This window comes from Delphinapterus leucas, chromosome 4 (genome assembly GCF_059928025.1).
Source record: "Delphinapterus leucas isolate spDelLeu-1000000601 "Yukka" chromosome 4, BTC_Dleu_Yukka2, whole genome shotgun sequence".
NCBI lineage: Eukaryota > Metazoa > Chordata > Mammalia > Artiodactyla > Monodontidae > Delphinapterus > Delphinapterus leucas.
This window is the reverse complement of record NC_143132.1, coordinates 135,478,627-135,497,303: the sequence shown is the minus strand read 5'-3', so window position 1 is coordinate 135,497,303 and position 18,677 is coordinate 135,478,627. Positions and strand designations below refer to the sequence as shown.

The window sequence follows — 18,677 nt, the reverse complement described above, 5'->3', positions numbered from 1 at the left end:
AGTAACAGTGCCTAAACACGGCACCTTTGTAAACAATGTAATTAGTGGCTTGAGCTCTTCATTTAGCCTTGGATGATGCATCCTAGAATTCCTGCAGCTCCTGGGGCCCATCAGCATCACCTGTTTTAAGAGGATGTTATTATAACACAGACTAATGGGAGCCACGGGCCTTCAGGGTGCACCAGAGGTGGTGTTCCTCAGTGAGAAAGCCACATCTAAATAAACAAGGGGCACTGCCAGCCTTTACTTGATCAAGTTGGTTCCTTAATCTGATAATCATATAACCAACATTGATATTTATAAAGTACCTTCCATGTCATTTCAAATAGAAAAAGTAGAAGGAAGAAAGAAAAAGGGAGGAGCACATAGAATATTCCAGAATATTTAACTCTGCCTGTGTGACATTGGGAGGTACCCTGTTTTCTGGGTTTAGGGAGACAGAGCGGGTCCTAGATAAGTCACTGGACTAGGAGTCAGAAGAGGCCTTCTCATCCCAGCTCTGCCACCTCCTGGACAGGGGACCTTGGGTGAGTCACAGCAGCTCTCAGGTTGTCATCACACAAGGGAGAATAGGTGATCATAGGACATGTGAAGATGCTTCTGGAGTTGTGCACTGTGCAGCCCAAATGTCAGTGCATGTCAACCCTGAACCTACCTCCTAAGGTCAAACTGAGAACTCAGTGAAGTAAAGCATGGAAATCTGCCCAGCACTGGATGGATTCAGCTGACCCCTTCCCCTTCTCTCCTCAAGGTACATTCCCACATTGCAGGATCTGGGGTAAATATCCAGCTCTGGGTTTTGGATACTTCATTTCTCTAGGGTTAAACTTAAATGCAGTGGGTTTTAGTCCATTTTGTTATCCTGGGGCCTGCAAGATCCTTTCTGGATACTGAGAGCATGAGTTAAAGTCTAGAGGGTGTCATCCAATCCTAACTTAGAGCACCCTTAAAGATCTTACCAGAAAACCTCTTTGTTTTTATTTACTAGTTTTCCGGCAGTTGGGGAAACAGAGGTGTGGGGAACATCTGGAGCACAGTAGGTGGCTGACGTGTGTGGGACCTGAATTTGCCCACGGTCCCTCGTCTAGTGCATGAGAGAGTTAAGAGCCCAGGCCAGTGCATGGAAAGTAAGGTCCAGAGAGGTGAAGCAGCGTGGCCAAGGTCAAGCAGCTAATGAATACAGCGCGCGGGGGGGGGGGGGGGGGGGGCAGGAAGCTGCGCCGGGACTGGGGGAGGGGGCGTGAAGGAAGCAACAGGCTTACTTTGTTCCTCTGGAGTCCCTGGGGCTGCCTCCCACCGAGGCTGGTTCACAGCCATCTGCAGGCACACCTCCACAGTCACACACGCAACCCAGATAAGGCTGGAGAGCCCTGACATCAGCCCTGGAACACCTGGAGTCGGTCCTGGCTCAGCCACTCGCTGCACTTGTGATCTAAGGTCTCTGAGCCTCAGTTTACTTATCTGTGAAGTGGGGCTGCTGGGTGCCTGCCTCGCCCTCTCAGGTAGCGAAATACACAAGCCCAGATGAGCCACCTTCACAGCCTGCGCTGATCCAGCCTCCCCACTACCCGCAGAAAAATCTAGGAGGTCACGTGCACAGGCTGCACATGACCCTGCGGAGAACGCCTGAGGGCCTCTCTGCACACAGCCCTGGGGGGGCCGTTTCCCTTTCAGCTTGGTGAATGGTGGAAACTCATGGAAAACAGCAGACAAAGCAGCCCTGGCACAGGGAAGCTGCCAGAGAGGCCAAGTCACGGGGACGCTGGGGCTGGAAACCAAAAGCCACTGGGCTCTGCAAACCCACCAGGCACAGCAGAGGCAGAAGGGGCGATGAGCACAAGGCGAGTGGTGGTGGAGGCGCCCGCGGGGGCCAGCTCCAGCATGCCGCTCCAGAGGCACAAGGCACCCTTCAGGGGAGCACAGTCATCGTCCTCCCTGGATAGCCTCCCAGCCTCCAGGACTATTGCCGTGGGTGGTCTTGCCCGAACACCCAGGGTGTATGTAGGGATGACACCCAGTGGGTGCACAGGTGGCCTGGGTGCCCGCGTGACCCGCCGGGCCCTGGGCATCAGCAGCGTCTTCCTGCAGGGCCTGCGGAGCTCAGGCCTGGCCACGGCACCCACTCCAGGCCTGGAGAGGGACCTCAGTGCCGTCGAGGACCTGGGGGGTTGCCTGGTGGAATACATGGCCAAGGTGCACGCCCTTGAGAAAATCAGCCAGGAGTTGGAGGCACAGCTGCGGATGCACCTGGACAGCAAGGCCACGCGCTCAGAGAGCTGCAGTGCCCTCCGGGCCTCATGGACCAGCAGCTGCCAGCAGGTGAGTGCCTGGGAGAGGATGCTAACAGCTGCCTGCTGCACCTCTGGAGGGTCATTATCAGAGAGCAAGGGTGCCGAGGCAGGGGGCAGGGAAGTGAGTGGTCTGAGGCCAGAGAGACTGACCCTAACCCCTTACGCTTCCATGCTAAAACCGTTAATGACGATAACAAGAATAACAGGGCCCACAATTTACTGAGGTGTACTCGGGGCCAAGCCCACGCCAGGCCCTGTGCAGGCACTATCTCCTCTAGGGTTCAAAGCAATGCTGTGCAGAGGCTCATTCATTGATTGCATTCTTAGATGAAAAAACTGAGGCGCAAAGAAGTTATGTGCCCAAAATCACACAGCCAGTTGGGAGATGGAGCTGAGATTTGAACCTGAATTTTTCCAGGTCCAAAGCTTGCATTTGTCCCATCAGCCTGGGCTGACTCTGTAACCTTTGTGTTAAGAACGGGTTTTTACAGCCATCGTCAAATGGAATACCACTGAATGGATGTGGCATTAAAAACAATAGCTATTTGTAGTTTTTTAAGGAACCTCCATACTGATCTCCATAGTGGCTGTACCAATTCACATTCCCACCAACAGTGCAAGAGGGTTCCCTTTTCTCCACACCCTCTCCAGCATTTACTGTTTCTAGATCTTTTGATGATGGCCATTCTGACAGGTGTGAGATCAGCTCGGTGCTTTGTGACCGCCTGGAGGGGTGGGATAGGGAGGGTGGGAGGGAGGGAGACACCAAGAGGGAAGAGATATGGGAACATATGTATATGTATAACTGATTCACTTTGTTATAAAGCAGAAACTAACACACCATTGTAAAGCAATTATACTCCAATAAAGATGTAAAACAAACAAACAAACAAACAAAAAAACAATAGCTAAATGGAGGTGTGTTCCTGTATCCGTTTATACAGGGCTGTCCGGTAGAAATCTGAGCCATGCAGGTAATTGACAAGTTTACTACCCACAGTAATAAAAGTAAAAAAAAAACAGGTGAGGTTAATATTACTATATCTTATTTAACTCAAAATATTTTAAATGTTATTTCAACATGTAATCAATATAAAAAGTATTAATGAGATCATTTACATTCAAAGAGAACTTCTGCAATGATGGAAATGTCCTATATACTCACTGTCTAGTCTGGTAGCCACCAGCCACCTCTGGCTATTGAGCACTTGACCTGTGGCTAATGAGACTGAGGAGTTAACATTTTTCTTTCATTTTCATTCATTTAAATTTAAATAGCCACATGTGGCCAGTGGCTACCTTATTGGCCAGGGCAGGGCACAGAGGTTTCCTCTCTGTCCCTTACTTGGTCAGGACCTGCTCTCCAGGGTGCTAAGCTCATCTGTCACATCTGCCTGCAGCCTGTGGTTCTGACGCTGGGGCTGCAGCCAGCTTTGCACAGCTCACCTGTCTCTTTGTGGGTGGCTGGCTTCTCTCCTCCCCCGCTCCCACAAATGCTGGCCTTGGCATCCCTCTGAGCTAAATCAGCCTCTAGCCCAGCCAGGAACTGCCAGCTCAGACCCTTCGCACCCTGGGGCACCCAGCACGCAGCCCACAAGGGGAGCTCACGGACTTTCATTCGTGTGTGTCTGGGTGATGCTGGGCACACACACTCAGGGGCTCCCCATTTGCCCCTCCTGCCTCCCACTTCACCCCAGGATGCTTCTCCCCCACCACCAGCTGGTGCCTAGCTGACAGCACAGTACGCATGACACCCAACACTGTCCTCTTGGCTTTTCCCCAGAGCTGCTGTTCTGCTTGCATCCATCTATGCTGTGAGGAGAACCATCTTAGAGCAGTCCGGGGCCTTAAAGCTGGCAAATCTCAGACAGCCATTCCTCCAGGATTCTCTCCAACAGTGCTGATTCCAAATATTTGTATCCTGTAAACCACCAGAACGCCCCTATTCCAATATTTCGATATTGGAATATTCCAATATTTCAGCATTTGCCAGACAATTTCTTGCACTCAGATGTCACACTGACTTTTCACAAGAGGTCAGGCATCCCACTTTCTAGGTCAAAAAGTATGACCACAAAACCTAGTCCATGCTCAACAGAGACTGACTTGGTCTGGCTCCAGAGGTTTGGGCAACTTACCCAACTTCTTTGAGCCTCAGTTTCCTTATCTGTAAAATGGGTATAATAACGCTGTGGGTATTCCAGCAAGTCCATATAGATAAATAAGTCGCATAGGTCCTGCCTGCAGGTAGGCTACAGATTAGAGAAGTGCACAGTGAGAGCAGTACAGGCACAGTGCTGTGGGCTGGATGCCAAGACAGTCAGCCCCCGAATGGGGGTCATTTTCCTTTCAGGTGACTCTAAGTGAGATTCTAGGTATGAATACAGAGTTCTCTTTTTCCTCTTTTATAAAACATGGACTTGAAGATACAGTTAGAACAACCTATAAAGTGGAGTTATTTCTGTATCACACAGCCCAGTCCTCCAGCCATGTTTAGCTCTGTTTCATCAAAGAGAAAAGAAAATTCTATATATCTGAGATAGACACATGATTTTTTTTCTGTTGCTGTTGCAAAACGGACCCACATTTGGCTCTAAGATGGCTTTGCTGATACCTGCTCTCCAACCCGTATTCTCCACCCCATCACCAGAATGCTCGTTTGGACATGCGCGATTTGACTGCATTATGTCCCTGCCCCAAACCCTCTGGGCTCCTCCTAACCAACAGGACACAATCCACAGCCCTGGGCTCAGTCCACAAGGCCCTTCCGAAGCCACCTCCATCCTAGCCACACCACCCACCTGGGAGGCCGTGAACACACCACATGCCCTCGACCTGGCTACTCCTCTGAGCTGCTTTCCTGCTCCTTCTGTGATCGCTTGGCAGCCTGCACATACATCCACTGCGGCAGCTACCATGTTGTCCTGTGTCATTTGCATGTCTAGACCCTCACAGTCCAGGATCACTTAGACAAATAGAAAGGGCACAAGCTGGGGGTCAGGGGAACCTGCATTTGGCTGTTTGTTGGCTCTGCTACCTACCAGCTGGGTGGCTTTGCATCAGTTACTTAACTTCTCTGAACTTGTTTCCTCATTTGCAATTTGGGGATCACTTTATCTGCTACACAGGGCTGTTAGGGGGTTAACTGAATGTAATGTATTTAGTAAAATCAGTGACTAACAGCCTAGAAATACATTCCTGGCACTACAGATACCTAGAGTAAAATCAGTGACTAACAGCCTAGAAATACATTCCTGGCACTACAGATACCTAGAGCCACGTACACGATCGATGCTCAATGATGAGCGGGACCTCCCTTCAAATCCTGGTTCTGCCACTCACATGGACCACCCACTCATCTGCTCCATGTCTCCCTTTCCCTGTCTTTGAAATGGACGAACACCTCACCAGTAGAATGGGCTGCTATGAGCATGAAATGAAATAAGATGTGAAAAGGGGCTGTGCACGTGCAGTGTGGCATCCTCAGTCAGAGCACTTGCCCCCGGGGGCTGGGCCTCTGGCCAAGGGCTTGCTGTTGGAGCCATGGCTCCCTTCAGGGCCTTATTAGCAGGACTCCTTCCCCCCCACCACCAACAGTGTCCTCTCGTCACCCAAGAACCTGGGGAGACAGCTCCCTCCTAAGCCCTCTCTGTCCCCAAACGGTAGGCCCAACTTCTGGGCACTGAGAAACAACACCCTTCCCACTGAGGGGCAGGCCCCACTGCCTCCCTGCTCAGGAAGGAGCCAACACCCCCCCAGGCCCTCTCCCCGTTCCCGGCCTAGAGCTCAGCCCCCCGCACTTCCACAGCCCATTTATTTCAGGAAGGGTCACCTCCTCCTCACGGAGTCTCAGAGGCAGCCACACGTGCTGGGGGTTGCTGGGATCCAGAAGCCGAAAACTCTTGTTTCTCTGCCCTCACTTGGACTTCTTGGCCTGGAGCTTCCTGCCCATCTTTCCAAACACCTGCCCCTGCATTCCTTACCCTTCACAACGCTCCCTTACCCTCGCCCCTTGGAAGCCCATTTTCCTCCATCTGCAACCACCTCCCCGCCCTTGTGCACCCAGCAGAACTCCTCACCCTTCAATCCAGTTCAATGGCACCTCTACTGTGAAGCCCTCCCTGACTTTTGACTCCTCAGGACCAGCACTTGCTTGAGGCTTGGGATCAAGCTCTCAGTTACTGAGCCCTGAAGGGGCTGAATGGTGGTTGGGCACCTAGAGAGAAATGTCACCTCCTCCTTAGCCTGGGCCCCTAACAAAATCCAACAGGGACCTCTGTCTCCCAAGAGCAGGTTGGGCTGCAAGTCCATTTCAGCGGCACGTTCTCAGACCAGGCTGCAGGAGCCATGGGGAAGTTCAGAACAAGTGACAAGCATGATTTCCTTTTATGTCCAACACTTCTGTAGCTGTTTGTGAAAAGAGAACAAAAGGTTGGAAGGGGACAGGGCAGTGTTAACTGAGAGCTCCCAGAGCCTTTCTGGGAAGGGGTCTCTCCCACCCCCACCAAGAGCTTTCACCCACCAACCATGAGGAGACAAAGGCACATATTCAGAAAAACAAAGGTGAGAGGGGGAAAGAGATTGTTGCCACTGTGGGAAAAGCCACAGCATGGAAAGCAGCCCAGAACGGGGACTCAGGGGTTCACACCATAGCAGGGTCGGGAAAGCAACCTGAGGAAATTGTCTCCATCCTCTTTCACTGTATAAGTTTGTGAGCCTTGGAAGAACTAGGGTCAGAGTCAGGGCCAGCTTCATGGGCATGGGCAGAGTACAGCCCTATGGAACCTGAGCTCTGAAGGCCCCCAAAGTTGGGATTTAAGACTCAGTAGCCACCATCTTGAAACTCTCACTAGCTGTATCTTTGAATCTGTATTTTGTAAGTGAAGTCCAATGGCATGATGAAGCGTGTGTCAGGAACTTGGAGCCTTGGCTCAAACAGGGTCCCTGTCTCCCTGGGACAGTCAGGTCCCATGACCCCTGGAAACCCAAGGCCTCATCTGACCCTCCCCGCCTTGCCCCACCCCCAGCAGAGGCCTGGTCACAGGGGCAGGGAGGGTCAGGGTGGCATGTTGGGTGGGGCGCAGATCCAGGGCTGGCAGCACCATGGTGCACTCCGCAGGCAACTGACAGGGAAAGGGTGAGCCCCTTGGCCTACACTGGATCCAGATGCCTACAGAGTAGCACTGAGGTTCAGTGCTCTTGGGGGTCTCCCGTCCCCCATGGACTAGGGTGGCCAGTCTATAGGAAAGGGAGATGCCTGGCTGGACTTCCCCATCCCTGGCCAGGGCCTGGCACCTCAGTCCAGTGGCTGGCAGGAAGGGTAATCCCTTAGTAGTGGGCCACACTGTGCCCCAAATCATGTGGCACAGCCCCCTGGGTGCCTTTGAGGGTTGCACCTGACCCTTAACTATCCCTATGCTCAAGGGGTTGCAAGATTAAACAGCAAAAATGACCATGATAGGTCAAGAGAAAAACCAGGAAGAAAGGAAAATTTTAGTACCTTTAAAGCCCCCTTTCTCCTGCTTTTTGAACACGGAGCTCTATATTTTCATTTTGTACTGAGACCCACAAATTATGGAGCTGGGCCTAGTTAGAGTTAAATGTATATGAAGTTCCTTTTCAAGTCCAAATCTCTCTCTCTCTGTGACTCAGCTCTGTTAGACCCTCTCAGATATTGATACTTCTGCTAAGCAGTAAAAATGGAAGAATTCCCAGGTGGTGGCCACAGAGGCCAAGGAGGACCTGGGTACCAGCCCACTGCTCGGGCAAAAGGTGGTTCTTTCCCTCTCTGGCTTTGCTGAGTGCTCTGACTTTTCTTGCCAAGTGAATAATGCTGATAATAAGCTCTGGCAGCAACATCAGGCCCTTTCATCCTCAAACAGGTCAAACACAAGGTTGGAATTAGCAGCCTCCCTTCCTTGGATCTGCAGATAAAAGGAGAATGGGGACAGAGGAGGTGCAGCCACAGAGTCTCAAAGCACACGGAGCGGGCGGAGGCCAGGTCCGCGGAGATGCTGCCTGGGAAAGAAAAGGGAACGTGGCGGCTTAAATCTCCATCGAATTTAGGGGTCTCCATGGGAGAAACCAGTGGCTTACACCTCCAACAGCAGAGGCTGCCAGCTGGAGTACAGGAGCAATCAAAATTATTGAAAGGCAAGAGGATTAGAATTTTAAATGGGCCTGATCTGAATATTTTCCCTGCTCTCACAGTCCCTCTTTCTGTCCCTTGCAGAGAAAGAGACCCCATACTCTGGGGATCTACCTATTTGGGGAAATAGCTGGAAACTTAGGCAATCTAGGTCTGGGCCATGTTTCTCTCCCCACAGCACTTGTGGTCCTAGCAGGTTTTTAAATAAAAGATACGAGAAGAATCCTCCCCTCTGAATAAAATGAAAGGCAACAGGGTCATTGTTGTGATTCACAACCTGGTGTCCCTGAAAGGGGGAGGGAGAAAGAACTGAGCAGTTTTAGAGCCTGCAAAAGCTTGAATGCATTTACCCAAGACAAACCACGCAGTCTACTGCTCAAGAAATACAATTTCTTTAGTGAGAGGAGGCCAGTAAGATAGTTACTCTGTTAGCCGGTCTATAAGGGACACTGAAGTATCATTAGAAATGTAATCATACAGAGGAAAATATATTGAGAATTCCTCTGAGGGAGAGTGCTGTGTAAGACTGGAAAAAGTCCTCCGACGGAGCAGGGGAGGGGAAGGAGGCTTGAGGCTCTTGACTGAGTAATACAGGTGGTCAGTAAGCTGCTTTCTAAGAAAGGTGGTTTCCTGGGGGCTCTTGTTTTGCTGCATAGAGTGTCTGGGAGGGAGCAGAATTGCTAAATAAATTAGGGGAGAGACTGAGTCCTGTTACTCGGGGCCTCTGTGCCCTTCCCAGACGCCGAGCTCAGCCACTCTTAAATCTCTTAAGATCTGTTAAAATATGAGGTCCGTTTTGAGGAAAGGGACAGAGAAATCTAGATAATTAAAAACAGAGGGTGTGCTGCAAAGACTGGGGATTATGAAACCAGAGAGCCCTGAGGTCAAACTCAGGCGTCACATGACCTCGAGGCAAGTTCTTCCTTGATCTCTGCATCTTGATACCTCATCTGGATAATGAGGATGTTTGGAGACTTTCTTGAATGATAAATTGTCTCTGAGAAGAAAACACTAGTGCCCTTCCTGCAGAAATTAAAAAGAAAGGGATGTGTACTATCTCTACTACTACGTAACATTGGTCAGAGGTAGTAGTCAATGCAATCAGAGAAGAGAAAGTGATCGGAAAGCACCAAGAACTGGAACAAAAAAGGGAAAATGCTGGTCTTTCTGGAGAGTCCAAAAGGTTCCATGTGACAATTTTACAACAAACAATAACATGATTTTAGTAAAGTAGCAGGTTATAAAAAGAAATAAAGATCAATGCCCCTCATATCTATAAACAACAAAAAAGGATATAATGGAAGAGAAAATCTCATTTATGATAGCAAAAAATAAAATGAAATACCTTTAAATAAACTTAACACGACATGTCTGGGACTCCCCTGGTGGTCCAGTGGTAAAAACTCCGCCTTCCAATGCAGGGGATGCGGGTTCGATCCCTGGTCAGGGAACTAAGAAACCACATGCCGCGGGGCAACTAAGCCCACGCTCTACAACTACTGAGCTCGCATGCCTCAACTGAAGGGCCCGCATGCCACAACTACAGAGCCCACGCACCCTGAACCCCTTGCACAACAACTAGAGAGAGAAAACCCACATGCCACAACTAGAGAAAAGCCCACACGCTGCTACAACTAGAGAGAAGTCTGCATGCCATAACGAGGAGCCCACACCACAGCTGAGACCCAATGCAGCCAAAAAAAAAAAAGAAGAAAATAAATGGGACTTTCCTGGTGGGGCAGTGGTCAAGAATCTGCCTGCCAATGCAGGGGACATGGGTTCGAGCCCTGGTCTGAGAAGATCCCACATGCCATGGAGCAACTAAGCCCATGTGCCACAACTACTGAGCCTGCATGCCACAACTACTGAAGCCCACGTGCCTAGAGCCCGTGCTCTGCAACAAGAGAAGCCACCGCCATGAGAAGCCCACACATCACAACAAAGAGTAGCCCCCACTCACTGCAACTAGAGAAAGCCCTTGCCCAGCAACGAAGACCCAATGCAGCCAAATAAATAAATAAATATTTTAAAAAAGAAAAGAAATGAAAAAGAAAAGAAATGAATAAAATGAATAAGTATTTTTTAAAATGTCCAAAATCTATATGAGACTACAATAAAACCCTCCTGAAAGATACAAATGGAAAGAAATACCATGTGCTCAAATATAAAGACTCAATAGTATAAAGATGTCAGTTCTCTGTATTAATTTATAAATTTAATGCATTCCTAATTTTTAAAATACCACAGTTGTTTTTTCTTAGCAGTAGATGGGCTTATCATAAACTTCATTTGTAAGAACAAAAAGGCAAGAAGAGCCAAGAAGAAAAACTAAAAAAAGAAGAGCAAGGGGAAGGGAAAGCACTCCCAGATAATAAAACATAATAGAAAGTCTCGATCATTAAAGCATTAAAGTACATGAGGGATAGGAAGGCCAATGGAACTTAAAACAAAATTTAAAAGTAGGACCCACTGTATATGGAAATTTAGTATTGTTAAAGGCAGCATCTGAAACCAATGGAGGACTTTTCAGCAAGTGGTATTCAGGAAACTGGATAGTCATAAGGAAAATAATAAAATAGGATCCATCCCTCACTGTTTTCTAGGATCAATTCTAAATGCATCCTAGATTTAAATGTAAAAGAGGAAGCCGTGGGGCTTCCCTGGTGGCACAGTGGTTAAGAATCTGCCTGCCAATGCAGGGGACATGGTCCGAGCCCTGGTCCGGGAAGATCCCATGTGCCGCGGAGCAACTAAGCCCATGCACCACAACCACTGAAGCCCGCGCGCCTAGAGCCCATGCTCTGCAACAACAGAAGCCACTGTAATGAGAAGACTGTGCACCGCAATGAAGAGTAGCCCCGCTCACTGCAGCTAGAGAAAGTCCGCGTGCAGCAGCGAAGACCCAGTGCAGCCAAAAATAAATAAATTAATTAAAAAAAAAAGAGGAAGCCATACAAAGCGAAATTCCTTTATAACTTGGCTGTGAGAACATTCGTTTTTGATACAATTCAAAATCTAAAAGCAATTTATTGATTTTTTAAAATACTGATGAATTTGATTACCAAAATTTTTTTAAATTTTACGTTGCCATATAACACCATAAGCAAAACTGAAAGATATATGGCAAACTAAAAAAGAAGTATTTGCAACTTAGAATATAAAGTGTTAATAGCCCTATTCTATAAACAGCATTTAAAATTTGAGGTTTAAAAAAAAAAGCTAGCAACACTCTCATTTTTAAATAAGCTAGAGATATAAAGAGACATTTGAAATTAAAATTAAATGAAAATGGTTCTTAACCATACAAAAGTTTGCTCAACTTCACTCATGATAGAGAAATACAAAAATAAAACAAAACCTACCTGAGATACCATTTTCACCTATCAGATTGGCAAAACTCCACAAATATGTCAATCTATTTTGTTGGTGAAGCTCCAGGGAAGTTCAGACAGTACTGATGGGAATAGAAAATGTTGCAACCACTTGTAGAGAAGAATTCGGCAATTTCTAGACAAATTTATATGCATTTATGTATATTGAATTTGATCCAGCAATCCCACTTCTAAGAATCTCTCCCAATGACACATTGGCAAAAACGTGAACAAGAAGTATGCATAAGGGCTTCCCTGGTGGCGCAGTGGTTGAGAGTCCGCCTGCTGATGCAGGGGACACGGGTTCGTGCCCTGGTCCGGGAGGATCCCACATGCCGCGGAGCAGCTGGGCCCGTGAGCCATGGCTGCTAAGCCTGCGTGTCCGGAGCCTGTGCTCCGCAACGGGAGAGGCCACAACAGTGAGAGGCCCGCGTACCGCAAAAAAAAATAAAAAAGAAGTATGCATAAGACTATTTATTTCAATCCTACGAATAATGGCAAAAGACAGGAAACAACCCAAATAACTATCAATAGGGGACTAGTTGAATATGCAATGATAAATCCACAAAAGGTATGAGGAATAGCTCTGTAACTATTATGGAATGATCACTTCCAGGATATATTGTTGAGTTAAGAAGCAAGGTGGAGAGAATATGTATGTCATTCTACCACTTACCTAAGAAAGAGGAAGGGATATAAGTCCCTTCATGTCATACGTATTTGCTTATAATGGAAAAAAATACCATAATGTTTTTAAATGATCACTTACAGGAGGAGGGTAGAGGGAAAAGGAATAGACACTAGAGTTGTTTTAACTTATCTTTTTATGTGGAGATACTTTGGAACCATGCAAATATTTTACAGAATTATAAAACAAAATTAAGTCTTAAAAAGAAAACCCTAAAAATCAAAAAGAAAAGGAAACAAATGAATCCAACAATGTATCAAATTTATGGTATAATTACCCAGAGAAGAAATATTCCAAGTGACTTTTAAAATCACAGTAATTTGACTGTACATCCCTAAGGGGGATACAAAAGAGTACTGCAAAAAGAATCTTAAATCATTTCAGACATCATGTTGTCGGTGATAGGTTGGTATTATTGTGACCCTGTGAGGGGTGGGGGGGTGTGGGTGCGTGTACTGTGAGATAAAGCAAAAGAGTAACTATATATTTGTGTCATTGAGAACTAAGACTTTTAGTGTAGGTGAAAGGAGACACAGTTATAAGGCTGATAAAGTTTAGTGACAATTCTTTAGTCCTGAATTTGAATTGGAATTATCAGTATAAAACCATGGTGTATGTCAACATAAAATAAATATATACCCATTTCCTAGCTCTGGTCAGTGAAAAGACCTAGAAACAATGTCCAACGCAGCAGTACTGAGCATTTTCAGCCTCAGATTTTGGTCTCTAACCACCATCTTTCACTACAAGAACAGAAGCTCCTTAGAGAAATGGCTAGATCCAGGTTTGGGGGCAGGAAATGTACAAGATGAGTCTGAGAACCCAAGAAAACTATAAAGAACTACTAGAGTCACATTAAAAGACTTAAGAGCCAATTTGAATAAGCTCCCACTAATCAAAGATGTCTAAGGGTCAATAGGAATATTAACTACAATAGATTGAGACATATCAAATATGTTTAAATCTATGAGTTCAGTATTAAATCCCTCCCTGCCAAATCCCACTAATTTGTTTCCTTGGAGTCTGCTGGGGAACCAACCCATTTTTTGGAAACTGGTAGATAATGAGAAAGAACCAGGCATTCTTCCTGTCTTTCCTATAAGACCTGTAGGTACATCATGGTTTAAAAAAAAAAAAAGAAGAGAGGAAGTGTCTTTTTGTAGAAGTATTACAGCTAAAAAAAAAAAAAGTAATTATTAATTTTATTTATGTGTATCACTAAAAATAATTCTTAAAACAGAATTTGAATGTCACCACTTTGCAACCATAATAAAATAATGGATCTAGGCAATAAAAATCATCAAATAGCTACTAATCTCACAAAAAGAGAGACCAGCAGACGTGCACCTCGTGGTGGAGTTCACACCACCACCTGTGAAGTAGTCTTGCCAAAAAAAAGAAGAAAAGAAAATTGCAAGGGATTAAGCCTCAAGATAGAACTACTAGTTTACAGGAAATACAAAAAGTCAGATGAACATGTTAATTGACACCATGGGGATGAAATCAGCAAATCCTGACTGTGGGAAACTACAGGGCTAAACATTCAATTTTTTCAACAAGCAAAAATTGTGAGGGGAAAAAAGAGAGATGGGTGGGAGGAGGGGGTATCTATAAATTAAAAGAGATTAAACTGACATATCAACCCATTAACCCATTGAAATGGACATTATTTGGACCACTATTCAAGGAAACTTAAAAAATACATCAGATAACTGAGGAAAGGGGCACTGGATATTTGATGATATTGAGGAATTGTTATTAACTTTTAGGCGCTATGTTATTTTTAGCTTTGTAGAAGTTATGTAGTTTTCTTAAAGCATCTTCAAAATTTAGCAATACCATACTGAAATATCTGAAGAAGAAATAATATGATATCTAGGATTTGTTTAAAATAATCTGGGGTGGGGGCTTCCCTGGTGGCGCAGTAGTTGAGAGTCCGCCTGCCGACGCAGGGGACACGGGTTCGTGCCCCGGTCTGGGAAGATCCCACATGCCACGGAGCGGCTGGGCCCGTGAGCCATGGCCACTGAGCCTGCGCGTCTGGAGCCTGTGCTCCGCAACGGGAGAGGCCACAACAGTGAGAGGCCCGCCTACCACAAAAAAAATAAAAATAAATAAAGTTAAATTAAATAAATAAAATAATCTGGGGTGGGAAGGAAATGTGAGGGGATATTGGTGAAAATAGGCCATGCATTTATAATCATTGAAGCTGGTGATGGTTATATGGGGGTCCATTATACCATTCTTTCTTTTTATATATGTTTGAAATTTTCATAATAAAAATGAAGATAGAATATCTACCTCCTAGAATTGGTCCATAGGTATTAAATGAAATAATGTATATAAATTGCTGGGTGCATAAGCAATACCCAGTTAAAGTTTGTGGAATTGAATAAACAAAAAGATAGAAACATTGAGTGGGTAACAACATAAACAACTGTGTTTATATACATGAATTCATCAGTGGTTCAAACCACAGACACTGCAGGAGGTTAGAGAATGAGTGGAGTACTAACCAGCCCTCAGAGGTGCCCCAGGAAATGGAGATGAAAAGTGAGACCCAACGAACCTGCCAGAAGCTCGGCATGGACCAAGTTGGGAGTCAGGACCAGGCATGACCGTCTGCAGGGCAATCTGCATGTGGGGTTGACTCCTCAGCTGTCAAAGGGAAAGTCTGCACTGGACACTTTGTTAAAATCAGCAAGACAGGTTTTATTCAGACTACAGCAGTAGGGAGAGAGACTTCAGAATAGAACTGAGAACACTGAAGGAGGTTGAGGGAGGGTGGTCTAGGTAATTCGGCCATCCGTGTTTGCTACCTGGCGCTTATCCAGAGGAGAAACACACTTCTCATATCTTTATGACACGAGCAAATTGGAGGAAGTGCCCCCCAAAGTTAGCATCACACCCTCCTACAGGAACCCAGATATTTGCATTTCACAGGTCCTGGAGGAAACATTCTGGGTTGTTGGAGATTCATATCTTGAAGGAGTAGAGAAAGCATTTACAATTCCAAGTTTCCTAAAGCAATCGTCTAAGAAAAGGTAGGTCAGGAGCCTCTTGTCAGGTTTTGGCTGGAACAGTAAATTCTTTTGGCAGCCTAAGCTTTCTCAGGCAGGCATTTCAAGATGGCTGGGGTCATCCTAGGGACATGGCCTGGAGCAAATGGAAGCCATGCTAGCGTCTGGTCAGGTGTCCTAGTGGAGTGAGGGGGTGGCTGGAGGGTGCTGTGCAGTTTTCAGGTCTCACCTCCAAGCGCCAAGCTCTCCCGGTCTGTACCCCACCTCCCTCAGCTCTCTATTCCAAGAGTGTTACATACACCACAGCGCACAAAAGGCAGCCCACAGTGGGTGGGCAGTGAGGGCTGAATACAGAACCAGGCAGGCTCAAGGTTTCAAATCAGAACCCTGAAGAGAAATACTAGAAACAGGCCGAATGCTCCATAGGCTAAATAAGGCAGCAGAATCCTCTGCAGTTGTAAGAAAGAAACAAGGAAGCTCGCTATGTACTGATGGGTATCTAGCACCAATCTATATTTTTTTGAATAAAAAGGCAGACTGCAAAACCTGTGTGTGCTATGCCACTGTTTGTGTTTAATAAAAAAAGGAAGGAAGGAAGGAAGGAAGGAAGGAAGGGAGGGAGGGAGGGAGGGAGGGAGGGAGGGAAGGAGGGAGGAAGGAAGGTGGGAGGGCAGACCCTCTCTGGAGCACACACAAAGTGGTGGCAATGGATGCTTCTAGTGTGGGGCTGGGTGACTGGAGACAGAGGCAGAAGCAGGCTTACTTTGGACTCCTGCACTGTTAGAATGTTTTATCTTAAAAGAAAATGAAGTTATAAATAAAACTCCTGCCAATGACTTGTCACTGAGGGCCAGGGAGGGGAGGGGGTATTCCAGCCAGGTCCAGGGCTGCTGAAGTCCCCACAGGCTCACAGAAGTACCAAACCAGGTGGGAGGAGGAAGTCTTCTCCACAGCCTCCTCTCAAGACAAAACCCCTACAAAGTTCAAGAGCCGTGTACAAGAGCAATAGGAAGGACCTCCTCCTGGCTTGTACTCTCCAGAAAAACTAAGTTAAAACTTAACCCAGGCAAGTGCCGAGGACACACGTGGTGCCTCTGTATGGGGAGTTATTCAAAGAATGGCTGAACCCAGCAGAATGTAATCCAGGGCCCCCGGCGTTGCCCCAGAGGGTTTATGCTGATCCACTGAAGTTGAGGACTCAATTTAGGAAAATAAAACCTAGTTTATCGTTGTCTGGCTGGGGAAAAGCACATAAAGATTCATTTATCTGGCTGTAAACGAGCTGGTAGAGCTGAGTGTCACAAATGCATTATTCAGGAGAAATGACAAGTTATTTCAGCCACTATCAGTAAGTAATGAAAAGCAGTGCGCAGGGAGTGGAAAACGCCATCACAAAACTGACCTGCTATCGGAAAACTGGTCATTTTTATTTATTTATTTCAGGGACCAGTGAATAACCATCTAAATAAGTCTTAGGGGAAACAAAACACTACAGCCTGGAGAGAGAAATGAAGTTAGAAAGGCCCCCTCTCAGCAGACTCTAGGCAAAGTTACACTGGAGGCAAAGAACACTCACCCTCCTCCCCTGCCCAACCCCCACCCCCCACCCCCATCCCAGAGCACCCGAGGCCCCGCCCTCACTCGCCCTCCCTGGCTGCCCAGAGCACAAGGCCTCACCACCAGCCTTTAATTGTGTCATCTCTTCATCTCCCACCCCTCCTGGTAAGGGCCTGATCTCGGGTGGCCTCGGCCTGCAGTGGCTTGAAGCAGGATTTCTGTTCCCAGCCAGAGATTGAAGTCAGACCTCGGCAGTGAGAGCGCTGAATCCTGGCCACTAGACCACCAGAGAGAGTGGCCAGTGACAAGGCCCTGGCCCGTCAGCCTTGTAGAAATGAATTTTCATCAAGAGACGGAAAGTAGTGAAACAAGTAATGCGTTTATCAGGAGTAAAAAGAGTACGTGTGAATAGACTCACCTGGGCGGGCTCAGAGGGAGAGTCGTGCCCTCGTGGTAGTTTGAATCACTTTTTTTTTTTTTTTTTTTGCGGTACGCGGGCCTCTCACTGTTGTGGCCTCTCCCGTTGCGGAGCACAGGCTCCGGACACGCAGGCTCAGCGGCCATGGCTCACGGGCCCAGCCGCTCTGCAGCATGTGGGATCTTCCCGGACTGGGGCATGAACCTGTGTCCCCTGCATCGGCAGGCGGACTCTCAACCACTGAGACACCAGGGAAGCCCTTAAATCACTTGTATGGGACATTTCTTCCGGGTTTCCTCTGGCCAATCATCTTGCTTTGCCTGGCTCTGAGTCCGTATCTGGTATATCTGGTGTAACTCAGCGTCCTCCCCTGTGTGCGTGCGCATCTCAGCCAAGATGGATTCTAGTGAAGAGGCCTATGGGTAGGTTGACATCAACTACTACGGGATGATGCCCCTCCCCTTTTGGTCCCCGAGGAGCCTTTCTGCGCATGTGTAGTTAGGAAGTTCTCCTTGACCTCAGAATGAGGGACACGTGGTCTCTTTGTCTCTTATCTGGGCAGAGCTCAGCTCCTCTTCCCTCCTGCTATTGTCTTCAGCATGGAGTGTCTGTCCACAGGGGACCAACTCCAGTGGCTCAGCCTGGGGCCCATCCATCTCCTGCCTCAGGCCCGCTGCTCTAGCCTGCTCCCAACCACTCTGAGGAGGAAGTTTATCTGATAAATGAATTGACTGTTACCTGGGGAGGGATGTGTCTCTTAACTCACTAGCACTGGTTCATGTACAGAATGAAGGTGGAAACAGCTTTTAGCCCATCGGTGGCTGTGACGTATGAATGAGACAAGGGAGTAAAGTTCCTGGCCCTGGCCCCGAGGAGCACTGCCTGCAGAGCGAATTGCTCCTGGCAGGATTTCAGTGCCCACAGGTGACTGGGAGGGAGCCAGGAGGCCCCCAGCACACCCAGGGCTAGGCAGGCCAGTCACTCACTGCAGAGGGCAAACCCCCAATTCCCGGGGTCTCTACCCAGGTCCCAGCCACCCTCTGGAGCAGGCACAGGTGTCCTTGGTTCCCTCCAGTGTCTCCTAGCAGAATCCTGCTCTGATAAGACCCATGGAGATGAGCTGTGCGCACTGTCACTATGAGCCACTGGCCTCCGGTAGGACTCTCATTTCTGCGTGACACCTG

The 18,677-nt window shown here is 47.4% G+C and overlaps 1 protein-coding gene across 1 annotated transcript in view; it reads left to right on the top strand.

The window, feature by feature from the left end:
* Positions 1-1,695: 1,695 nt before the first annotated feature.
* BFSP2 (beaded filament structural protein 2) overlaps positions 1,696-18,677 on the top strand; it is a 73,539-nt gene continuing 56,557 nt past the window's right edge. Inside the window, exon 1 of the mRNA XM_022582472.2 lies at positions 1,696-2,319. Coding sequence (XP_022438180.1) covers positions 1,696-2,319 — 624 coding nt within the window. The remainder of the gene's footprint in view (positions 2,320-18,677) is intronic.